The 26,143-nt window shown below is 35.7% G+C and overlaps 2 protein-coding genes across 7 annotated transcripts in view; one reads left to right on the top strand and one right to left on the bottom strand.

The window, feature by feature from the left end:
* The window catches only part of pds5a (PDS5 cohesin associated factor A), a 32,933-nt gene extending 20,353 nt beyond the window's left edge, over window positions 1–12,580 (top strand). For 3 of the 5 annotated variants that reach the window (XM_048197683.1, XM_048197684.1, XM_048197685.1), the window contains exons 18-34: window positions 3,335–3,440; window positions 3,831–3,991; window positions 4,161–4,284; window positions 4,424–4,582; window positions 4,671–4,739; window positions 4,827–4,963; window positions 5,064–5,187; window positions 6,625–6,829; window positions 6,940–7,054; window positions 7,948–8,080; window positions 8,196–8,315; window positions 8,398–8,466; window positions 9,762–9,913; window positions 10,030–10,114; window positions 10,188–10,525; window positions 11,331–11,565; window positions 12,172–12,580. In XM_048197683.1, the coding sequence (XP_048053640.1) occupies window positions 3,335–3,440; window positions 3,831–3,991; window positions 4,161–4,284; window positions 4,424–4,582; window positions 4,671–4,739; window positions 4,827–4,963; window positions 5,064–5,187; window positions 6,625–6,829; window positions 6,940–7,054; window positions 7,948–8,080; window positions 8,196–8,315; window positions 8,398–8,466; window positions 9,762–9,913; window positions 10,030–10,114; window positions 10,188–10,525; window positions 11,331–11,565; window positions 12,172–12,213 (2,374 nt within the window). In that variant the 3' untranslated portion in view covers window positions 12,214–12,580. The remainder of the gene's footprint in view (window positions 1–3,334; window positions 3,441–3,830; window positions 3,992–4,160; window positions 4,285–4,423; window positions 4,583–4,670; window positions 4,740–4,826; window positions 4,964–5,063; window positions 5,188–6,624; window positions 6,830–6,939; window positions 7,055–7,947; window positions 8,081–8,195; window positions 8,316–8,397; window positions 8,467–9,761; window positions 9,914–10,029; window positions 10,115–10,187; window positions 10,526–11,330; window positions 11,566–12,171) is intronic. The other 2 variants (XM_048197686.1, XM_048197688.1) reach the window with 2 other exon arrangements.
* Window positions 12,581–12,977: 397 nt separating this feature from the next.
* ube2kb (ubiquitin-conjugating enzyme E2Kb (UBC1 homolog, yeast)) lies at window positions 12,978–22,112 on the bottom strand. Of its 2 annotated transcripts, XM_048197689.1 has the most exons (7): window positions 21,681–22,104; window positions 20,814–20,907; window positions 20,649–20,707; window positions 19,373–19,455; window positions 19,091–19,190; window positions 18,853–18,981; window positions 12,978–14,808 (listed from the first exon to the last, which is right to left on the bottom strand). In XM_048197689.1, exons 1-7 carry the CDS (start codon window positions 21,741–21,743, stop codon window positions 14,734–14,736), a joined length of 603 nt encoding a protein of 200 aa, XP_048053646.1. In that variant the 5' UTR covers window positions 21,744–22,104; the 3' UTR covers window positions 12,978–14,733. The 2 variants fall into 2 exon arrangements, with proteins under 2 accessions (XP_048053646.1, XP_048053647.1); XM_048197690.1 differs by lacking the exon at window positions 18,853–18,981 and having other exon boundaries at window positions 21,681–22,112.
* Between the last annotated feature and the right edge of the window lie 4,031 nt (window positions 22,113–26,143).

Here is a 26,143-nt window from a genome sequence, read left to right as displayed (position 1 = left end):
ATTGACATTCAGCCATTGACATGTGCCTGATTTTGACGCCGGCGAAATACATGAAGTAAATTTGCCTGTGAATGCTTTATTTAAATACAATATAGGTAGGTCTAAACCTGGGTGATCACTTTATATATATATATATATATATATATATATATATATATATACAGTCTAGTCCAGTCCAAAAGTTTGGAACCACTAAGATTTTTAATGTTTTTAAAAGAAGTTTCGTCTGCTCACCAAGGCTACATTTATTTAATTACAAATACAGTAAAAAACAGTAATATTGTGAAATATTATTACAATTTAAAATAACTGTGTACTATTTAAATATATTTGACAAAGTAATTTATTCCTGTGATGCAAAGCTGAATTTTCAGCATCGTTACTCCAGTCTTCAGTGTTACATGATCCTTCAGAAATCATTCTAATATGCTGATTTGCTGCTCAATAAACATTTATGATTATTTTCAATGTTGAAAACAGTTGTGTACTTTTTTTTTCAGGATTCCTTGATGAATAGAAAGTTCAAAAGAACAGCATTTATCTGAAATACAAAGCTTCTGTAGCATTATACACTACCGTTCAAAAGTTTGGGGTCAGTAAGAATTTTTATTTTTATTTTTTTGAAAAGAAATTAAAGAAATTAATACTTTTATTCAGCAAGGATGCATTAAATCAATCAAAAGTGGCAGTATAGACATTTATAATGTTACAAAAGATTAGATTTCATATAAACACTGTTCTTTTGAACTTTCTATTCATCAAATAATCCTGAAAAAAAATATTGTACACAAATATTTTGTACAATTGTACACATTAAATGTTTCTTGAGCAGCAGATCAGCATATTAGAATGATTTCTGAAGGATCATGTGACACTGAAGACTGGAGTAATGATGCTGAAAATTCAGCTTTGCATCACAGGAATAAATTACTTTGTGAAATATATTCAAATAGAAAACAGTTATTTTAAATTGTAATAATATTTCACAATATTACTGTTTTTTACTGTATTTTTAATTAAATAAATGTAGCCTTGGTGAGCAGATGAAATGTCTTTTAAAAACATTAAAAATCTTAGTGGTTCCAAACTTTTGGACTGTACTATATATATATATATATATATATATATATATATATATATATATATATATATATATCGTCATATTGTCCAGCCCTAAAACTTTTATAGTTTTTGTCAGTTTTTATTTAAATACAGCTAATTATGCAGAATATAAGAAGGTAAATATTTAATTGAGTTGTCAATACAATATATAACAATACAATATATAGGGTATGATTTTAAACCAGAATTCAACATATTGACACATCAATAACTGCAAATCCACATTTCGCTGCCTGGAGTTCTAGAGAATTGCAGCAATCCATTGGCTTCTCTTTTTTGTAGCTTTCAGCAGTCTGTAAAAATATATACCTAATTTTTCTTATCAAATCTATTTATACAATCAGTCGCAAAGCTCTTTCCCATTTTAGATTGTTTTGTGTGTTTTTTTGTGGCATTCACGCTGAAAACAAATGCTGCCACTCAGTAGGCATAACTGCAGTCATTCTGGCCGACGGTGACATTACATGCATACCCTCTGTAGCAACTAGTATCAAGTAAGTTTCATTCATAATGTTTCTCCTTTAATCCAGTAGGCCTATAAAATTTCACACCGTATTGTCCCTCATAACCGGTAGTATAACAAGTCTATAAGGAAGCTTAATTGTTAAATGCTAGTTTGACATGATATAGAAGAAAACGGAAAAGTTTAGGTTTTCAAAGTACTCCCTTACCTTGCTCCTCTTCCAAGTGGACATTTCTCTGAACCTGCCTCGAGTGCCACAGAGAAAACCAACACATGCAAAATCTGAGGTAAAATGAAATGATTTTGTTTTCTGCTCCAGATATACACTTTTCAAAATATTTTAAAGGGGTTATCACACACAGTTTTACTTATGTTAAACTTGAGTACATATAAAGTAACAATGCATCCTTCATATCTCCGAAAAGTCTTTAGTTTTGTCATATTAATAAAGATAGATACGCTAAACCGAGTCTTTCTGAAAAAAGCAGAGACCCTTGAGGCGTGTCTTCCATCAGTGCTGTGGGCGGGGCTAAAGAATCACAAGCGCGCGCAGCTTCTGCGTAGAGATCGTCTGCTAGCTGTGACATCATAAATAAAAAGGGAACAAAAACATTTGTGTTGTTTACATTATATGCACTTGCGCGCCGATTGCCAACAAAACGGACATCTGATGCAGCTTTACTCACCACCCGCCATCTGCAAATCCAGCGCCAAACTGGGACTTGTTTACAAAGTATTCAACACCGAAATCCCGGGAACAAACAAACATACGTGCACAACTCCGTTCCTGCCCCGGAAAAACAAACTTCATCCTCTGTTCCCTTAATGCTGGGTTCTTTGGGAAGCTGAAAAAGGTAATCTTTTCCTCACAACCAAAAACACACTCCTTTGTTTACAGGAGCTGCATCTCATTTCGGCGGCTGCGTCCTCTTGGTGTGCTCTTTCTCTGGGTGATGTGTGTGTGCACGCTTATCAGGGAGAAGTGCCTATACAAGGAATACCGCTCTTTTGACGTCATACAGGAAACAATCGAAAAAAAACTCTCCAAATCCTGTACCGAAACCGGAAGTAGTGTATTTGCCACAGAAATACTGTCATACATCCAGCTCGTGTTTTGAAATTTTGGCCATGAGAATAGCATGAGAATGCAACTCTTTTAACAGTGTAAATAAGTCAGAATGCATGTAATACCCCCCCCCCCCCCCCCCCCATAGCATAGCCTTTGTAAAAAATATAAAGCGAAACATTAAATGTGCAAAAACAAAAATTGTAAATGACTAATATTTCCTAGTCGACTAGCAGCAGCAGTATTGTTTAATTGAATGGTCAAATAGTGCCTAAATAAACTCTAATTTCTTGCAACTTGCAAAATAACTTAATCAGACAATCAGTCATAAAAATCAAATATGAAAATTAAAATTGGAAATGCTGTGCAGAGAATGTATTCTCTTTGTTTGAACAACAGTATCTTATATAGACTATCAGTGCACCTGCAGATGTAAAGCGAGAACTTGAATGAGAGGAAGAGAAACTGAGTGGGAGATAGATAAGCGCAATATGGGCCATGTGCTTGTTTTCCCCCCTTAACGGTTGTGTAACAGTCTGAATAGCTTTTTAACAGTGAGACATCTAGTGAGGGTGAAGTGTAACTGCAGGTATTGTGTAGACTTTTTGGATCAGTAATAATGTGTGTGCGTGTGTGTGTGTGTGTGTGTGTGTGTGTGTGTGTGTGTGTGTGTGTGTGTACAGTGCCCTGGTGAAGCTGTTAAATAAGTCAATTGAGGGCACTGCAGATGATGAAGATGAGGGAGTTACTCCTGATACTGCCATCCGCGCTGGACTTGAGCTGCTTAAGGTACTGTTCATAATTACAAATGTACTAGTTTAAAGTTTTCAATATAAGGGAAGACATGATTTCTAGCTGTTTTGAAATAATATTTTTAAGTACTATGTAGACATATGATCACATTTAAAATTAAAAAAGAAATTGCTACAAAAGTGTAGGCTATTGTTCAGGTCAAGTCACCTTTATTTATATAGCGCTTTTTACAATGCAGATTGTGTCAAAGCAGCTTTACAGTGATAACTGGTATATAATTTTGGCTGCACAGCAGCTCTTAAAGAAAATGGTGTCAATGCAGGCAGATGCAAAGCACAATTCAATTTAAGTTCAATTTAATACTAAGTGTCTTTGACTCATTCTCAGTCATTTTTAAGTGTGCTGTTCTGTCTTTCCCTACCTCAGGTTTTGTCATTTACTCACCCCACTGCCTTCCACTCAGCTGAGACGTATGAGTCTTTGCTGCAGTGTCTGAAGATGGAGGACGATAAAGTGGCTGAAGCAGCAATACAGATCTTCAGAAACACAGGACAAAAGATTGAGACAGAACTGCCACAAATCCGCTCGTATGAACACCTCCCAAATGCATACACACAACTGTTTGGAGCCAGTAACAACATCTTTAACTCATGATATACTCACCGATACAAACTCTTCAGTATCATCAACTTTATTAATATCAAATTCAAAAGTAAAAATGTTGTGTAGTTAAATGTTCTGTAACTCTATTTACAGGACTCTAATTCCCATACTACATCAGAAGGCAAAACGAGGCACCCCCCACCAGGCCAAACAGGCGGTCCACTGCATCCATGCCATCTTTCACAACAAAGAGGTCCAGTTAGCGCAAATATTTGAGGTAAATCTATGTGCATAAAGCATAATGTGTTACTTTTTTTACTTAAATCCAGTGAACATAGCAATAATGAGAGAAATTGTTGTTTTACTTAATGCATGTTTTTCAGATAGGCCTTTTTGTCTCTTTTCTCTTGTTTCAGCCATTGTCTCGCAGTCTGAATGCAGATGTGCCTGAACAGCTGATCACTCCACTCGTGTCTCTTGGACACATCTCCATGCTGGCCCCAGATCAATTTGCATCACCCATGAAGTCAATCGTTGCTAATTTTATCGTGAAGGACCTTCTGATGAATGACAGGGTGAGCATATTGTTGTATTATTCTGCTTTGTGCATGTAGGAATTCTTTTATTTCCTTGCTTGTTAAATTAACCCTCTTTACCTCTCAGTCTGTGGGAAACAAGAATGGGCGGCTCTGGACAGCTGATGATGAGGTTTCCCCTGAAGTGCTGGCTAAGGTAAATGTCTTAGAGTAATCAAGTTGAAAACAGCATCTCTTGGTGATTTGTGTGTATATTAATGTGCATGTCTTTGTGTGTTTCCAGGTGCAAGCTATTAAGCTGTTGGTCCGCTGGTTGTTGGGAATGAAGAATAATCAGTCTAAATCTGCTAACTCAACTCTCAGACTCCTCTCAGCCATGCTGGTCAGTGAGGGAGACCTCACAGAGCAGAAGAAAATCAGGTACTTACTGGGTGTCAAGATCCACTAAGTAATTTTGTGTAATTATGAAAGCTGCCCTAATATTGTAATAGGCATATAACCTGTGTGTTTGTGGACACAGCAAGTCTGACATGTCTCGACTGAGGCTTGCAGCGGGGAGCGCCATCATGAAACTGGCACAAGAGCCTTGTTACCATGACATCATCACTCCGGAACAGTTCCAGCTCTGTGGACTCGTCATTAATGTGAGTGCAGCACAAGACTACTTAGAAACGTAAAAACAGGAGTTTTAGGGATGTGCTGATATTGGTTATTAAATTATATTAAAATGAAAATGATTTTCATTTAATGGTTGATATTATAATTCTATACTGTCTAAATAAATAATTAAAATCTATAAATCATTTTCAATGCTACAAGTGAATTTAATATTATGTGCAGTCCAATAGTTTTGTTTTTTTAAAGAATAACTTTACCATTGCCATTATCTCATTTTCACTTATAGTCCCCCTGTAGTCAATAATTTTATCCCTTAAAACTCATCTTGAATCATCAAAATGACATATTTAAACATTTTTCTCTTGTGGGAAAAAAAAAATCTTCATGCCTTAAAATAGCTTGAATGTAACTTCACACCCTTGCTTCATTTAGTATATGTGGATCTATGAATATGCTAATTAGCCTCATCTCCATTCGCTCGCACGAGCTCAGAGATCCACTCGGTTAACAATGAAATCACTTTTTACAATGTCGGACACATGTCTGTAATTAATATGCTTTTGCTTGACTACATTATCAAACAGCTGCTAAAAATGTGTTGCTAATGTTACACAGACCATGGGTGCATCTCAATCAGCTCCCTAGTTCAGTAGTCAGGATACTGATTAGGGAGTTGGTCACATTTATTTTCACAAAATACAGATTCACGACCTAGGGAGCTAGGGAGCTGATTGAGACACAGGGCATGTTTCTGTTCGCCATCTAAAAATCAGTATTTTTCAGACTCCCCTCCTTCAGAGCAGTTATAGTTAACGATATGCTAAAGCCTGCCGGAACGTTAACGTGACTGGTTACAAGGTAGTTTGTGACATCACAAACACCGATTTCAAACTGCTTTTTTACTATCACTGCAGTTTTAAAGAAAAAAATACTCAGCAATCATCTTGACTTATGAATTTGCTCATGATTTGTTTTAAAACATATTAAAAACACCACATAGACAAAAAACATTAAAAACTTGATTATCACCACAGGGGGACTTTAAACTAAATGTAAGACTAGGGGAAATGATTGTTGCAATTAAATTTCCAATATTGACAATACTGACAGATACTGATAAACTGAAAAATGTCTAATATCAGTTGTTAACTAAATGGTACTGAAATGTTGTGCATCCCTAAGGATTTTCCTTATAGATGATGCTTGCAGTGTCAAGGTCATGAGATGAAAGAGTCTTGCAAATGCATATTTGTAAAATCCTTTTTTATATAAAGGTCTTAAAAGTACAGCAGCAAAAACAGTTGTACATAATAGTTTACTAAATTACGACTGTTTTGGTACAAGAAACTTTGACTAACATAAGTGGACATATTAGGACATGCTACAAAAGCATATAATAGCCATATTACCACAACTTTGCATCTTTTTTTTAGAATTTCCTTCCCTTTCCCCTTTCTTTATAGGATGAGTGCTATCAGGTGCGGCAGATCTTTGCTCAGAAGTTACATGTTGCTCTGGTGAAGTTGCTGTTGCCACTGGAGTACATGGCTGTGTTTGCTTTGTGCGCTAAAGACCCAGTGAAAGAGCGACGTGCTCATGCCCGACAGTGCCTGCTCAAGAACATCAATGTCCGCAGAGAGTACATCAAACAGAATCCCATGGCCCATGGTAGATTTGTTTTTTGGTCTAACACTGAGCCAATAACTGTATTTTCTTGAGAATTTCATGAATGGCCAAGACCTAAATATCCTGCCTGCTCTCCTATTTTTGTTTTTCAGAAAAGCTGCTGTCTCTCCTGCCAGAATATGTGGTGCCATACATGATCCATCTTCTAGCTCATGATCCAGACCTTACCAAACCACAGGATTTGGAGCAGATCAGAGACGTCAAAGAGTATGAGTGTTAAACACATTCACACACTTTTGCAGTTTCCCCCTTCTACACATAGATGGCTTCATTATTTGACTAATACTCTCAAATTTTAATACTGAACCTTCTGTTTTTATTTCCAGAGAGTCTATTTACACTAAGCGTAAATAGCCCGTCTTGTTGGCAAAGGCTATTTACACGAGCTCCGCCCACTAATGTCTGGTTGGGCCGCACAAGATTAAAAAAGATGCGTGCCACTCAATGCCTGCAGTGGCGTAGGTCGTATGGCGCTTTTGACACGATCGACTCTATTTCAAATTCGCCTTTTGCCGAACTTGCTGTTCTCCCTTTTCCCATCACGAATCAGATCGGAAAGGCATTAATTTTCAATAAAAATGAAGAGAATATATGAAAAGTGAAAATAAAGTGCCCAACGAGTGTTTAATAATAAAGTATTTATTGGGTAGGGGTAGGTGTAGGTAGAGCTTTATTGTCCCAATAAGGTGACATCCATTTAATATAATAAATATAAATATACTAAATATAAATATAATAATTTACACAGTTATTATTGCATCCTGTTAATGTACAACAAAACTGAGGTGAATATAAATAGCATCTAAAAACTATTTGCACTTACTGCAAAGAACTGATACTTTTTTATAGTATAAATAGAATATATCGCTATTTTCACTTAGTGTAAATAGCATATCGATCGTAAAATGCTGCTGTTATCACTTAGTGTACATAGAATATAACATTATTTTCACTTAGTGGAAATATCTACTACTGTTTGAACTTTGTAGTGCAAATAGCCACTGCCTTATATTTCTGCTAAGATTGAGTAGGTGCAGACACGGGTTGTTTGTTTTAAAACTTTTTAAACTAATTCAGATTAATTTATTTTTTTCCCCCAGGTGCTTGTGGTTCATGCTGGAGGTGTTGATGACAAAGAATGAGAATAACAGTCACTCATTCCTGAGGAAGATGGTAGAGAACATCAAACAAACAAAAGATGCACAGGCCCCAGATGACCCAAAGGCAAACGAGGTTTGTTATCATTAATAAATTATGTATATATAGCATATCCATTTATAATTATGCATATAGTGATTATGTATTTCTGAATCCCAGTGTGTTTTACTCTATTTTTATGCATTTACAGAAACTTTACATTGTGTGTGATGTGGCATTATTTGTTATCGCAAACAAGAGCACTTCTTGTCATCTGGACTCCCCAAAAGATCCTGTGCTGCCTAGCAAGTTCTTTACCCCACCTGATAAGGTAACAATCATTCTGACTATCCATAGTTATGGTTTACATGTCACCTTACTACGAAACTCATTCCATCTGTTCCTATGTACAGGATTTTGTCAATGATAAGGAATATCTCTCACCAGAGGCAAAAGTAGTTCTGCAGACAGGGAAAATCCAGGTAGGTTTTGTCACTCATGTAACTGTATGTGAATGATACCCAGATGACACATTTCTGTAAACATTCAGGATATAACAAAGGCATGATTGCTCAGGTTATTAAAATATACACTACCGTTCAAATGTTTATGGTTGGCATGTTTTGTTTTGTTTTTTTAAGAAATTACAGGACGCATTAAAGTGATCATAGTGACCGTAAAGTCTTTTTATGTTGTTACAAAAGTTTTCTATTACAAATAAATGCTGTTTTGAAAAAAATGTAGAGTTTCCATAAAGCAGCATATGTTCTCAACATTGTTAATAATAAGAAATGTTTCTTGAGCACCAAATCACATATAAGAATGATTTCTGAAGGATCAATTGACACTGAAAATTCTGCTTTGCCATCACAGGAATAAATTACATGTAATAATATATATTAAAAGAGAAAAGTCATTTCACAATATGACTGTTCTCACTGTATTTTCATCAACTAAATGAGGCCTTAAGAGACTTTTCACAAACATTAAAAAAATTGTACTGACCGGTAGTATAATTATTTATAAAAATTAGTACTTTTTTTTACTACATTCAAACATTAGGGACCAGTTGTTCAAAAGTAATCTTATCGGATTTCGGCTATCAGATTGGATCAAATCTTGAAAATGGGTTGTTCAAAAGGAAAAAAGGATTCTGAAATTATTAGATCACAAAATCCAATCTTGGTTTTCATCTGGATAAAATCATCAGTTTGTGTTGGGTTTTATTAACTTTTTTAGTATGTTTGGCATACCTTTGATCCGAAAAATCAAAAGGGTGGATTTTAGGAACAAAAATGTAATAAAACTTTAAAACTGGTCCAAAATACAACATTTTTATTATGTAATATACACATGAACACTACACTGAACTTTTCTGAGAGAATGCAAAAGCATTGATTTCACCCCCAACCCATCCCATAATCTTTCTATCAACATGTCTCTTTAGGGGCTCCGTAGAGTAATAGTAATCCAGATTTGGTTATCTGAAACTGTATCTGGATCACGGTGATCCAGTCCAATTGTGCTTTGAAAAACCAGGATCATTCTGATCCAGATTAAACTTTTTGAACAACTGGCCCTAGAACATTACTTATCTCCAAGTAAATGTATTTTGGGTTCAGCAGGCAAAAAATTTAGGAACCCCTAGTTTGTTCAAAGAAGTTGAGTTATTTTGCAGATCAGACACATCAGTGTTCTTTTTGGAAAGTTCTGTTGAAATTATGCAACAATTGCATTATGTAGCTCATTTGTTACACAACACATTAATATTTTTCAGCAACCACCAAAGCAGACAGGTGTACTGGGGGCAGTGAACAAACCTTTAACAGTAACCGCTCGCCGGCCGTTCATTAAAACCACCACTGCCGACACAGTGAGCAACGCAAGCACTAACTCCCAACCCAGCTCACCTGCAACAAATAAGAGCAGGTTTGTGCTTACTTTTAATTTTCATTCACTATGATGTGGAATTTATCATGAATAACATATTCGCAGGAAGTAATTCATCCTTATCATTTACTACGTTCTCTTTCTCTATCATAAAGGGATGTGAGTTCTGAGGCTTCGGAGACAGGGGCAAGGGAGAATGAAGAGAATCCAGTGATCACAAAAGCAGGAGGTGTAAAGAAGGTAAGAAATATCCCATGTAAACACTGAAAATGCTGGACGTTCACCCTTATTCAGTTTTTTTGCTCTCTTTTAGGATGAGGCTGCTCAGCCCAGTGGGAAGAAACGTGCAGCACCTGCAAGTGACGGCACAGAGAACAGTGTGTCTCCAAACCCCTCAGCGGGATCACAGCCCCCTGCCAATAAACCACGACGTGGCCGACCCCCTAAAAACCCTGCGGGTGTTGCCACACCGGATAAAGAGGCTGGAGCTACAACAGGGGGAGGGTCTGGGCGGGGCCGGAAGAGAGCAGCACCTGCTCAGGATCCCGCCACCACAGCCTCAGCTGATTCAATCAGTGGCAAGACACCAAAACAGCAGAAAGAAGCAGAGCCGAAAAGAGCGGGGCCACAGAGACAGATAGACCTGCAAAGGTAACTTAGTGTAACTGAATGACTTTTCTGTACATTATGTATAGTATGATATAAATCACTTGTAATTTAATTGGAAATGAATCTAGAATTTCCACATTACCACCATTTGACATCTATGAATGCCTTCACACCAATTCCGAAAATTCGTTTTTATTATTTTATTGTCCTGTATGCTAAACAGAACTTTTAAACCTGTAATATTATTATTATTATTTATTTTAATTTATTTTTTTGCAACCATGAGTGCAAGCAATTATATAATAACTCTGGTGGCAGAGCTAGAGAGTAGTGATGTGCTATAAAATGGAGAGGTTTCTAACTGGTAAACACAGTGTTCCAGCCAGGCTAAGATACATGATATACAGTACCAGCTGTCTATGTATATCATTACACAGAACCCATTTATTAATCTTTGTATGGAAGGGATTTTTTTAAAAATATTTTTCCTCCATTAGGCCATATTTTTCTTATGGTATGGATTTTATTTTTATTTAATGCATAACAATTTGCATGGGCATGGGAAGAACTTTGCTTGTGGCCTAGAAATGATAAAATCACCCGTTTTTCATTGAGCGAATGGCCAGAGTGCATTTCACTTTCACAGTGGGATTTTCTTTTCCAGAGAATGACATAAATGTGCATTTAATTTGCTTTTCGTGGAATCGTTTTTTGCTAAAGATCATTTGAAACCTTGTATGCCACAAACTGGCATCTGACTTGGTGTGAACAAGCCATAACTTTGTCACCTTTAGCTGTTATTGAATTCTTTCATGTGGAGTTGAGGCAGGTGTTTCTTTTGTCCAAGATCAGTAAGGGTAGCACAGCGAGAACAGCAAGCGTACCAAGACATCCGCCTGTCTCAGAAGACTTATGGAAGTGAAGGGGAGACAGAGAGAGAATTTGAGTCCAGCCCAGAGTATGTACTCTCTCTCACACAGCTACAGGAGCAGCAGGAAGAAGCCATTCTCAAGCAGCTCAGGGGTGCAGCAGGGCCCAAAATGAGAGAATCCACGTATGCAGCAGAGCAGGGGGAGCTGTCAGTGAGTGTCTGAGGGAGCTTCATTTAGCACTGATGTCATGCTGTAACCTTGAGTAGTTAATGTTTGTTGTAGCTTTCAGCCTGTAGGAACAGTTCACCCTAAAATGAAAATTGTCATCATTTACATTACCCTAATGTTGTTCCAAACTTAATCCTATGTTAGAATAGGAATAATACAATACATTTTGAAGAATGTTCTCAAGAAACATTTCTCATTATCAATGTTGAAAACAGTAGTGATGCTTTATTTTTATTTATTTTTATTATTTTTTTTTTTTTGTGGACACCAATACATTTTTTTTTTTCAGTATCCTTTGAATACAAAGTTCAAAAAATTGCATTTATTTAAAAAAAAAATTGGATCAATGTAATGCATCCTTACTGATTAAGGTAATTTAAAAAAAAAAAAAAATCCTACTGACCATATCTGTTCTAAATTTGTCCTTCACTGGTTTGCAATGACATGTGGGTAAATAAATATTGACAATTCTTTCTAAGGATTCTGCAGGCCCACATGGAATCCAACCTGGCCTAGATATAAGTAACTGTCTACTTTCTGTCAAACTCCGCCATAATGCAGATTGTTGATTTATATTTTTTGTTTCAGGTAAAGCGTCGGTTCATGAAGACAAGGACGGTCAAACAGTAAATGATGGAATGACCGAACGAAGAGACACATCTACTTAAACATGACACGCTCTTCACAAACCAGAACTGTCTTTACCCCACACCTCAGAATGAGGAATGAATTCTTTAGATTCAGATGTTCAAACTTGTATGTAGAAATACAGACCTGTTTCTCTTCATTAGTTTTTTCTTTTTTGTTTTCTGTTGAAATTGTTCATGTTGCTCTTTGCCTCTGTCCGGAGCCATTTTTAAAAACAAACATTTGAAAGAAAAAAAATCTGTTTTAATCTGCTCTAAGGTTGCTTATTAAATACATGGAAAGATTTTTTTACTGTTTTATCTCCCTCTCCTCTTTTAACCCTCTATTAAATCCAAATATTGTCATCAGATTTCTTTGATTGCAAGGATTCATTGAGGCTCATTTTCTGCATTTATTTAGTTTTACTCAACTTACAGTACAAGGACTGCAAGACTATATGATTAGTAATGCTGCTATTTATTCTCTTGGGTGTATGAGCATGAATTCCTCATACTGCTGCAAGGGACACCCTGCCATTGCTATATAAGATTTGTGTTTGGATTCATTCTAAATATTGGGTGAAAAATTAAGTTCACTGTTCGATTACTCCACATTTAAATGATATACCTTTTCATTTTTCCCCACATTAATAACGTTCCCAAGCTGTTTTTCACCAGTTTACATTCTTAACCTGAGTCAACTTAAATTTGACACCTACTGATGTAGATGTAATTACATGCACAGAACAGAGATTGACATAACACAAGTTTTCAGTTTTCACTTTTTTTAATTCAAAAGAATGACAGTTTCACAATAAATAACCATGCTTGTACGGCTCGAGTAGGTTTTTTTCTGTCTCGTTTTGTAAAGGAGCGTAAAGTGACTAAAGCCAGAGCCCATGACCTGCATTTCTCCTTTGACAGAAGTTTGTCCTTTTCACTTCTTCGTGCAATATTGAACAAGGTGATCACTACAGGAAGACAGTCTTTTTGTTTTTTTTGTCCCATTTTTGTTTTTCATACAAAATATAAATCCAGCCATCGATGGTGCATTCTAGAGATGAACAGTACTTTATCCCCCCAAAAAACTTGACTGTATGTACATGAGAAAGGTGTATGAAAGCAACTAGCTGTGAAAGTGGGGGCATTATGAAAACAGATGGTATGTGGGAATGCTAGCAAATAGACAGGTCAAGTAACAAAGTGAGAAAAAAAAAAGTTTTATCATTTCACCCCTGCAAGAACAGAACACTAGGTAAAAAAAACAGGTTCACAAAGCATTGTGTGGCAGTACTCGCTCTTGGCCCATTTGCTTTTAAGCATCTTTGTAGAATAGAAAACTCTAGCAGTTTGATTCATGCCTGCAACATCAGTTACATGCGAAATATGAAATTATATTTGCAGCTTGCAAGTGTAAATCTTAATACAAATGCGGTATGATCAAAATCACCTCACACTCAGAGACCCTTTTAAACATTTACACCAACTAGTTGTGACTTAACAGTTTTTGATGCCAAACTGAATGTCTCACTGTCTTGATTGTTCCACAAAGAAAAAGCCAATCATCAAGAGAGGAGAAACTCTTGTCTTCACTTTTTCTCATCTCTACATGTACAAACTTTTTATACTTAAATGCAAGTTGTTTTATATAATACATTCTTCAAAAAAAAAAAAAGGCAACTCAAGGTATATCTGTCCATGATCAACTCAAACCCCTACAGCTGCCTTGAAAAGAAGTAGAGAAAGGATTTGTGGCCACCAATTGCCCCCTTTTTTTGAAAAAAAGGAAAAGTGAGGAAGGGCATCTTCCTTTTATTTTTATTTAAAAAAAAATGAACACTTTACCCAGCAAGTATGAAACCGCGTCTGCACTCACAACGTAACACCATGTCATCTGGCCATTTCCACTACTATACAGACTGATTAGTGCAAAGGAAAGCCAAAAGAAACATTAAAAGAATCAAATGAGCAAATAAAATCACATTTGTTCATCAAATAGAAGGGGTATTATTAATCTCAAAGATTTTTGTTTTTTAATACTAAATATCCTATTCAAATAAGCATATCCCAAAACAATTTTATGGTGTACAGATAGAAGAAAGAAAAAGAAAAAACATTCCTGCCTTTTAAATGTACACAACCTTAAATATACTAATTTACATGTACTAACATTGTTTCACAGATGCAGTTGGGAGTTTCTTTTAGCGTGAAATGACAGTGATACAGGCTTTGTCTTTGTTGGGTTTCTTTAAAAGGGAAGTGACAGCCTAAATTTAAGAGGGAAAATGATTGTACCAAGGCAAAAACCGAAAGTGAAAATGATGGGAAGAAAAAGACGTGAACATTTGCTAGAGGTGGAAGATGACTAATTGTTTTGCAGTCTAACTGCTGATCTTACCCAAACATTCACTCTGAACACAAACCAAGATGGCTGATGCATGTGTGGATGGTTGGGTGGGAGTGAATGGGTCATGAAGCAGGAGGGGTTTGAGGGAAATATGGCCTGATGAAGAGAACTGGATGATCAGTTGCTTAGTAGCAGCTCTGTCGCTGTCTCCACGTCCCATGATTTTGAGGACAAGGCTACTATTACTGCATTCTGTTTGGGAGAGAAAGACAGAATGTTACACTCCATTTCTAAGCAACAGTAAATTTGCTAAAATAATTCTTTTAGCTGATGCTAACAGTTCACTTATTTGACTGAACCATATCACTTTGAAATCACAGCCAGACTGACTTGATCAGCACATAACAAAGAGCTATTCCACAAGTCAACGTACAAATTCCAAATTTCATTCTTTCTAATAGTGCCTACAAAATAGTATTTTACATACTGTCTTTCAACATACACTACCATTCAAAAGCTTGGGGTCAGTCATTCTTTTTTTAAAGAAATTAATACTTGCATTCAGAAAAATCAAACATGACAGTAAAGACATAAGATTTTATTTAAAATAAATGCTGTTCTTTTAAACTCTATTCAACAAAGATTCCTGAAATAAAATAGATCACGGTTTCCACAAAAATATTAAACAGCAAAACTATTAGAATGATTTCTGAAAATTCAGCTTTGCCATCACAGGCAAATAGCATAAAAAAACAATGTATATTATATATATGTAGGTAATATTATGTAAAATTTACAGATACGAAATCTACTTTAATATATTTTAAAATGTAATTTTTTTTCCTGTGATGGCCAAGCTGAATTTTCAGAAATCATTCTAACATCATTAATATCAATGTTAAAAATGTTTGGGCTGTCAATGTTAATGCATGCAATTAATTCAAAATCCTTAACACACTAAAATAATTGAATAATTTAAATTGAATAAATTACTGAAGCATGTGAAATTGCGCATTAAAGGGCTAGTTCACCCAAAAATGAAAATTCTGTCATTTACTCACCCTCAAGTTGTTCCAAACATGTATGAATTTCTTTCTTCTGCTGAACACAAAAGATGTTATTTTGAAGAATATGGGTAACCAAACAGTTATTGGACCCCTTATTGTGTTCAGCAGAAGAAAGAAATTCATTTATCCTTTATCACTATCCCTATCGACCAATTTGGAGCAGATGTCACTTGCAGCTGTGCGCGCATAGTGGTGGCAAAAAAATAGCAGTAACAAGTGGAGGAAAATGGGCAAAATCCACAGAATAAGAGAAAAATGTTTTGTTGTGCCTTTGGATGTCAGAATCAGAATAGAATAGAATACCGGCGTTGACACCAAAGGCAAAGACGCCCTTTGAAGCTAAACCCAGACGTTTATGTTGCAAGTCACAGACTGGACTTATGAAACCTGCAATGATTAGTCTACTATTAAAGCATGAATTTGATGTAAACAGCAAGTCTAATATTCACATATGCAGTTCATAGTGGACATACATACATAGCGGTTACGGCATAAAATATTTAAACCTATAACATTTTACATAGATAACTTTTAAACATAGCCTATAACATTTTTATCTCACAATTCTGGCTTTATTTCTTGTGTTTTTATCTCCCATTTTGGACTTTATAACTCACAATTGTGAGTTTATATCTCAATTCTGAGGGGAAAAAGTCAGAATTGAGGGATATCAACTCTGAGGAAAAAAGAATAACAAGTATATCTCACAATTCTGTTTTTCTTTCTATGAATTGTGAGATATAAACTCAGTTTTGCAAGAAAAAAAGTCAGAATTATAAGATATAAACTCAAAATTAACTTTTTTTATACTTTTATTCCATGGCTTCCACAGACTGCTACTGCAGAACTGTCATTTTCTGCCACCAGGTAGGCTCCGCCCACAAAAAAACATCACTGTTTGCACATACAAAATAGGTCTATACACACACACACACACACACACACACACACACACACACACACACACACACACACACACACACACACACACACACACACACACACACACACACACACACACACACACACACACACACAAGCTGTGTCTCATTTTAGAGGAAAAATAAATACTATGGTAGTTAATGGGGGGTGACATTGGTTCAGTTACTGACATTCTTACAAATATCTTCCTTTGTGTCCAGCAGAACAAAGAAATTTATACAGGTTTGGAACTACTTGAGGGTGAGTAAATGATGACAATTTTCATTTTTAGGTGAACTATCCCTTTAAGGATCATGTGACACTGAAGACTGGACTAATGATGCTGAAAATTCAGCTTTGAATCATAGGAATAAATTACATATTAAAACATATTCAAATAGAAAACAGTTCTTTTAATTTGTAATAATATTTTGAAATATTACTGTTTTTACTATATTTTGATTAAATAAATGCAGCCTCTGTGAGCTTAAGAGACTTCTTTCAAAAACATTTAAAAACTGTACTGTTTCCAAACTTTTGACAGGTACTGTAAAACATTATTTTTAAATTGTAATAGAAATCTTACCAATCCCAAACTTTTTAATGGTAGTGTATGTCAACATATGTAAAAACATTAACCTAAATATAAGGATTCATTTTCATTGTGTAATACACGACTAATATGTATTTACAAACACAGTAGTATAGGGTGTTGCCAACTTTTGTCTTTATTTAATTTTATTTTATAATCTATAATAGGTTTAGTAGTTTACTACTTTGATGTTGAGTCATGTGGTGATAACCCAAGAATGCATCTTTACCAGGGTGAAAAATTAACAAACGTAATTTTGCCTTGTCTGCCAGCCACTGTAGTGGGCGACCTGTAAGGCATCTCAGATTATCCTTGGATAAAAAAAAACTGTTGGTCTCTAAACAAAAAGATGCCTAATTATTTAACTCTGGATTACAAACAAACGTGTTTTAGCAGTCTCACCCTGCAGTAAACAGTGTAAATGGAAAATGGACTAATACTTTATCAAAATGAAAATTCACCCTACTTCTGTGTTATCTTATTCTGAATGATTCATCCATGCTTTCCTTTATTTTTAATTAATTTTGACAATCATTTTTTAATATTTTTTAAATGTCATAACTTGATCTCGAGACTTCTCTCTGGTGATGCATGCAGAACTTCTCCTAACATTTAGTCCTCTTAAACCCTGTCTATCTTACAATCGACTGCAACCTTGCTTTTAGATCTGTCACCATTCAATCAACAACCGATGGATAGAACAAAGTCCCTGTCCTACTTTTTTTTTGCATTTACATTTATGCACTTAGCAGACACTATACAAAAGCGACTTAAAATAGAGGAACAAAGCAATTTGTCAGGGAGACAACAATATTTGTAATATACAATAACAGGTTTATTTGACAACTACATTACGATGCACGCTAGATAAGAGGAGAAATACAGAGAATTGTTTTTGTTTGTTTTTTGCAAGTGCACTGGTTTAAGGGTGTGGGGTGGTTAAGTGCTTGTGGAAGAGGTATGTCTTCACCTGCTTCTTGAAGGTTGTGATTTTTTTTAATAAATCACTTCAAAAGTTATGAATTTCTTGTTTATGAGTTGTTTTTTAAGAGGACTTAGACATGAAAACAATATTACAGTTATTGAGCAGACTCTTAAAGACATTTGAATTAAAAATAGGCTAAAATTTGCTATTCAAAAGCCACCATCATTGTATAAAATGTTAAAGGGTTAGTTCACCCCAAAATGAAATTCTAATCCTTAAGACTTTTGTTTATCTTCAGAACACAAATGAAGATCTTTTTGATGAAATCTGAGAGATGTCTATCCCCCTATTGACTGCTTTTGCACCGCAGTCAAAAAGTTCATTGATCAGCGAACAGAGGCAGAAGCTCAACCAAACATGAATAATGCACAAGAACAAACCTCTTCCGGAAGCGTCAAAGTTTCAGTTGCAAAGGCAGTCAACGGAGGAACATACATCTCTCAGATTTATTCGAAAAGACCTTCATTTGTGTTCCGAAGACAAACAAGTCGAGTTTGGAATAATATGAGGGTGAGAAATAAAGACAGAATTTTCATTTTGGGGTGAACTAACCCTTTTAAGGACAGTAATATGACAAGCTTAAAAACTCAGTGACAGTCAAGTAATGTGCTGAAAGCTAAGGGCAACACGTGCCAATAGTGCCATGTGTCTCTAAGGTTGCCATCCCTGCTGTAGTCTGTGCATATCTGAATTTTTAACCACACTAGCAGCTGTCCAGGTTCAGTACTTACTTTGTCAAAGCCCATTGCACAAAGTTTGTCTATTTTGCGTGTGTACTCAGGACTGGACACGGGAGCACCAGCGTAAACGTGAGACCAGAGACGGGCAGTTTGTTTGAACATTTCTGGATTCTGCTTATACTGCAAAAAACCACAAGAGTGATGTACTTGAAAGGTTTGCTATGCTTTGTTATTGCACATTCTCAGTCAGACAGACACACTGACAGCTGCATATTTCACACACATGTACCTGATTTGCTACTACAGCGTCTTGAGGATCATCTGGCTCTGCAGCAGCTAACAGAGCCTGTAGTGAGAGCAGGACTGTTCGCAGAGTCATAGCTGCAGCCCTGTACACAGGAAGTGAAGACAGAATAAGTAGGAGTTGAAGAGTACAGAATCGTTTAAAAAAGGAACAGGAAAGAGACTGTGCAATAGTTTAGAGAGCAGTGTCAAAAGCATTCGATAATGTAGGATATGCGCGACAATAATAAACTAGACGTGTCATACTCATTAATTAGTAAGCACTCACCATTGGTCTTTTAAAATGTCCAAACATATTGCCCCGGTAACTGAACTTATATTGGGATGCCAGATCTTAGTAATAAACCGCACCTGAAAAAGATGACAAAACTTATTTTTTTAACTTCAAAGTTCTTTGATCATAATGGATCAATTCTTTCTTATTGTACATGTGTGCAGATTAAAAATAAAAAAGACAAATTAAACTCTTGTATGGAACAAAAAAAAAAGAAAAAATTAAATTATTGCCCTGATATAACTGTTTAATAATTTATGATTACAATTTTCTGTTGTCATCTCTGTGTTTACAGTCCCATTTAGAAGATTTAGGTATTTTTATATAATGTTAACAGTAGTAGTTATTACATGAACAGAATTAGCTGCCACAGAAAATACTGAGTTCTTCACTGCTTTGTTAATCAAGGCAAGTGTTAGTCAATTTAAGGCTGGAAGACCGATTAAATCTGCAGACAGGCTCTGAATTTTTGCAACTAGTGTTGACTCGTTCACACAAAGGACGATTACTATAATGATAAAGATATAGTTGGTAAAAAATCATTCTAAATATAAAAATGCAGCAGAGTCCATACCATAACTATAATGGCAAGTGCACACAGAGAAACAATATCATTCTAATCACTTTCAGAACTATTTTTTCCAGCTGATGAACAATAAAAACATTGACAGCCCATAAGAATCTATCCTGCTTTAAGAGCTTGCAAACTGCAGCACTCTTATAATAAACACAGCAATATTGTCCTCTGTTGAGGACTCTAATATAGTTATCTTTATAGTTACTCTAATATATTTATCGTTGTTTGTGTGAACAGGCCTTAAATCAGGGCAAAAGCCATGTTGTGTATTCCAGCCTTTAATCAGGTCAGTAAAATTATCTGGACTTAACTGGAACCAAATGAGATCCTGCTCCTGTTCATATATCCACTGGGATAAAATTGAAGTTTTAGTTGATTTAATAATACTCCTCACTCTGAAACTTTCAACTGGAGCAAAAGAAAGTGCTAACAAATTAGCAAGTATAAGTAAGTTTTTAATATTTAATATTAAGTGAACATGGTTATTTGTCTTTAAACACCTGCCTCCATTATGGTATGCAAGACCCAGTATTAACTATCCAATAAATTCCTGACAGGTAAAGTCCCACCCAATATGCTTTTCTATTGAAAATCCTGTTTCACATAGAATTAATCTAGATTGTTTTTACCTTAAATATTAACCACAATAACTAATAATCATAAAAACAAAAGCTATTAAAAAAAAAAGATTACCTTGGGTGGATTAAAAGGATATGTCTCAGGAATCTTGATTTCTAGCTGATATCTGCCTCCTGTGGGGGGGAAATAGCTTGTAAGTTACAATCTTATCTACAACAGTAATGCATTTGCAAACATCATTGCAGCAATAGAGAAAACTGACGAAAATAGTATCTTTACCTTCATATGGTGTGTCTGGTGGTCCTGCTATTTCACCCTTTAACTCTGTGAAGTTTTCATCCACCAGATCTACTTTTATTTGATTTTTACTTGTCTGTTATAAAGCAAAACAAAAATGGAAACCAATGAAAAAAGTTAACTATTTTGCACTTATAACTGTGAACAAGAGGGGGGGAGTCAGAATCAAACATTCAGCTAGCAAGACAAGGAAGTTTTCTTTAATTCCTTTGCCCAGAACAAAGAAGTGACCAGTATATAATAGTGGGGCTGTCTTAAAACATAATGAACTGCCTAGGTAGACAGCATGATAGGTGCTTATGATTCCCAAAAATGCTGTCTAGGTAGGCAGCTCAAAAGGTTTTGAAACAGCCATGGTCCTGCACTACTGAAAACTACTCAAACAGCCTAGCAGTCCTGCTAACTGACACTAACAGAACATGTCAGGACACGACCAGGAAAAGAGTAAAAAAAGTATTTAAAAAAGAAAACACACGTTAATGGGCGATAAACACAAGCTAATATTACCACAGCCCACTAAAGTAGTGTTAGTGAAGCTAAAAGGCTAACTATGTCAAATAGCATGTTAGCTCCATAGCTAAAGCTCGGCGTGTGCCACCACAAATCTAGCCGTACTTTGATGAGTCTATAAATGATTTTCGCATTTCGAACTAGGCTTCCGTCTTAAAACATCAAAGAAAGCCCAATTTTACATGTATGAGTTCCGTATCTAAAGGCCATTTAACAGCTCATGCTAACATTAGCTTAGCAGGCTAAGCTAGCTCATTGGCTTCTGGATGATTATCCCCAAAAGTCCTTGTGTTTGTTCTCAACGGGCAAGAAAATAGAGTAAAGTAACGTTTTGCAAACCTCTTCGCTTTTCAGCACTTCCTTAAACTCTCGCTTGATCCTCTGCACAGCGATATTTGCCATGGCTGATTGATTCCCCTCTCTCACTCTTTCTCTTTCTCTCTTCCGCTGTTTTTGAACCTCCAGTCCGCAAAGACTGATAGAGCTTCACTTTCACACCCCTCTCTCTCTCTCTTTCTCTCTCCCTCTCTCTCTCTCTCCCCTAAACAGTACGCTGAGCTCCAGTACAAACACTGGCAAACACAATGAGAGCCTGGAAAACTCAAACGCTGCACTAGAACACTGCGTTTGTCCTCTTTGTTGAATCAGGTGGAGTGGAGATATTACGCATGGAAAAGCAGGGCTCTTGACAGATCCAGAAAGCTTTCAGATCTAGTATCAGTCCCATATGGTGTGCTGCTGTCACATGATATCGTGGATACATCTGTTTCACTCCCACGTGATACATGCAAAACACATCCTCACCCTGCACTGTTTTTGCAAACAATTTATATGTTTAATTAACAAATCAATAGCAAATCATATAGGCCTATCAAATAAATATGTACATTCAATTGTATATGAAAATGAATATAAATTAAGATATTTGAATGTTACCTACAAAATTATCTGTTAAACACATAGACTGTTTAAAAAAAACAAAAAACAAAAAAAAACATTACATTACCATTCAAAAGTTTGGGGTCAGTATTTTTTATTTATTTATATATTTTATTTTTTGAGGTAATATTTTTTTCAGCAAGAATTTATTAAATTGATCAAAAGTGACAGTAAGGACATTTATAATGTAACTAAATATTTCTGTTTCTGTTATTTTAAACTTTCCTCACAAAGTTTGAATGCTAGGGCAATTATCTCCATTAACACTATTATGGGATGTTGTTATTGTAAATTGTTGACTTTATTTTTGTGTGCAACGTAATGTTTGGCAAAAATGTGTTTATATGAAACTGACACACTTAAACACACTTAATGAATATTGGGGTATATTTATTATAGCCTAAATGATTTATCCGTGCACATCATTATCTCTTCTTTGATGACATGTGAAGGGGGGTGGATTCTGGAATCCACTGCTGCTTCAATATATATCTTTTAAGTTATTAATCAACATTTATCTTTCTGTTAAATTATTTGAATGACTTCTTCAACATATGTTAAAGCATTTCTTTTCATTTTCAAACACTAGAAAATATGTTTGAATATTGTCTGTACCTCTCATTGAGAGAAAAGAACATGTTATCAGTATGTTTTGGGGAAGTTCCTGCTTATAGCAGAGCTCAGATCAACTTCAGCCTTGAAGAAGCTGTGAATCACGTGTATCTGTGCATGTGCGCTAAGTGTTCTGTGCAGGTCCTTTGTACTGGTGGACAACTGGCACTCTGCTGAAGACCAGCAGACGCCATGTCATGACCCCAAAAGGACATAAATCCAGAGTCAGCATCATGATGAATGGAGATATGCTTCTGACTATCTGTCCATGTGTGGAAGATTACCAAATTTGTCTATTTTTCTTTGCCAAACAGAATCATTCAACCTGAAGTAATGACGTAGTTAGTTGACTCTGTTAGAGTATAATTGTTGTGGAAATGTGAATGTACACAGAGCGGCCTAGAATGCTGTGTGAAACGGCGAACTATTCTTCAGTAAAATTTTATTCAATTTATTATTTTTTTTAAACTCTGACTCCAGGTCTTCATTCACCGTATCTGGTCTTTTGGGTCTTTAACTGTAAAATTCCCCTACACGTTTACTGCATCATGAGATCAGAACAATAGCAAACCACAATGATCCAATTGGATCCAAATTCCCAGTGGATGAAATCAAGTCCCACATTTTTTTCTTGTTCGATAAGCCGTTTAACTTGGAAATACATCACAATAAAGAAAGACTATCACAACTTTTGTTTCATGCAAATTAGGGTGACAGCCTTCTCTAAATAACACCCCCAAAAATGAGCTATTGCTTGGTGCAAAGCACTTTAGAAGTGGTTGCATGTCATGTAGCATCATATGTTTGTTTGTTTTTTCTCTCTCTTTTCAAATAAGAAAACATCATGCCAACATTGTAAGACATGACATTTTTTTTAGTCTTGGAGTGATTAAAGTAAACCACAGAGATCAAAAGTGCAAAATTCCAGAGTTGTAAATTATTTGAGTACATGTAATTAGTTGCTGTACTTAAGTATCTTTTTGGCTACTTTGTAGTTGTACTGATTATCAAAGATATTAGCAACTTTTACTCTCTACTTGACTACATTTTTGAACAAGTAAATGTATTTTTTATTCCAATACATTTGTGATGAGTAATTCAATTACACATTACATTTTGCATGACACCTAACTTTTTCTGCAGAAGTTTGTTTCTGATATAAAGAAGTGATATCGGCATCTAAGGGCATTGAAGATACTATATCTTGTGCGTTTTGCCTTTACTCACCCAACCTTGTCAACAAGGTTACTTTACGTGAATATGAGTGCATTAGCAGCGAGTTGCTGAATCGCAGGTGTTTCATTTATTAGATGAGGAAATGACTGCAGATGGTGATGAGGCTCAAACCAGCACATCCAGTGCAAGTAGACGTTGACTATTTTATTTTACTTAACTTTTTTTTTTATCCACTATATTGACAAGACCTTTTTAAAGGATATTGGTTTACTTCTGGCCTTTTTATGCACTTGAGCTTAACTGACATTTGAGAGTTTGTAGACATTTAAGAGGCTGTTGTATCAACCTTGATTTATTGCAATATTGAGGTGTTCAGTTTTATTTTGATTTCAGAAAATAAACATGATTTCTTATCTTACAAATCAATTGTTTCCTATTTTCACTGGCATGTCTCTTAGGTGTTGAACTAGTGCATCTCTGAGCCTACGTTCAGCATGAGTTAAATACTTAAGTTCTATTAAAATCAGATACTCTAAGACTTTTACTCAAGTCATATTAGAATTGGTGAATTGTAACTTGTAATGGAGTCATTTTCGCTGTAAGGTGTTTGTATTTACTCAAGTATGGTTTTCAGGTACTCTTTAGACCTCTGAATATTACACCCATTTTTAAAGGGTTAGTTCACCCAAAAATGAAATTTCTGTCATTAATTACTCACCTTCATGTCGTTCCAAACCCGCAAGAAACTTTGTTCATCTTCAAAACCCAAATTAAGATATTCTTGATGAAATTCAAGAGTTTTTTTTTTTTTTTATCCTCCGTAGAAAGCAACGTAATTACCATCATTTATGGTCCAGACAAGACATCGTTAAAATAGTCAACATGACTACAGTGGTTCAACCTTGATGTTACGACTTTATTCAACAAATTCGACTCTCCCCTGTCATTCTCATACGCTGTTTATGTCCAGTGTTTCCAGGTTCTGTGTCAGAACGCCGGCTCAGTATTGGCCGATGCTGTTCACGTGAGCAGCACGATGTATGCGTGTGCTGCTGACACAGGAGCCGGCCAATAATGAGTCTGCGTTTTGATGCCAATAACACCATTATAAATTGTAGGCAATGATATAATTAAATTTTAAAAACATAAAATAATAATTCAAAAAATACTGTACTGATTCAGTGACTGTACAAGCTATTCCAGCGAACAAAAATTTGTTATAAGAATGTTTTTATGGTTTTGAGAACATTATTAAAGACCAGATAACTTTGAATGAATGTTTTGTTCATAACTTTGAGAGAACCTTTCCAGAATGTTAGGGAAGTTCTGAGAATGTACCCTGTTAGCTGGGATTGTGTCTAACACAATTCTGGATTTTCAGAAAAACAGAATTTTTCTAAGTTGGCATCACCATTGCACAATTTCAGTAATATTAGGTATAAAAAACAGGAAAGGACGTTCAAGAAAATCATGCTGGGACTAAGATGACTGGAGTCTTATGTTGCATTGTTTTTCAAAACATCTTCCAAAATTACTCTCCTATTCTTTATGTGTACAACTTTTAATGCAGCTTGGGTCTGAGTGCCTGTGATGATGAGCTTGCATTTGCCTAGATTAACAACACACACACACACACACACACACACACACACACACACACACACACACACACACACACACACACACACACACACACCCATGACTGTAAGTGATGCGCACTGCAATTATGTATTTTATTATTTACACCCCGCCGGCAAAATGTCGATAACCAATTAATAAATGACGCGCTCTGCGAACGGTGAGAAAAGCAACGGCATTTCAGTGTTCACCAAAATCTGCGACATTATACGTCATGTAGCGACGTGGCTCTCATCCACCACACGAATGTACGAATCCTACTATAGAAAAGGCCTCTCTCATTAATATTAATTACTAGGTGTTATGTTCGCCCAGTCGACCTCGCTGATTTGCTGAAATGTAGACGTTAAAGCCTCTGGTTAAAGGACGAAGACTTACCTCATGAATAATAATTAGGTTACGCAATTGGACGCCCCAGGAAGGATGCAAATTACAAT

This window comes from Megalobrama amblycephala, linkage group LG7 (genome assembly GCF_018812025.1).
Source record: "Megalobrama amblycephala isolate DHTTF-2021 linkage group LG7, ASM1881202v1, whole genome shotgun sequence".
NCBI lineage: Eukaryota > Metazoa > Chordata > Actinopteri > Cypriniformes > Xenocyprididae > Megalobrama > Megalobrama amblycephala.
This window is presented reverse-complemented; position numbering and strand designations above follow the sequence as displayed.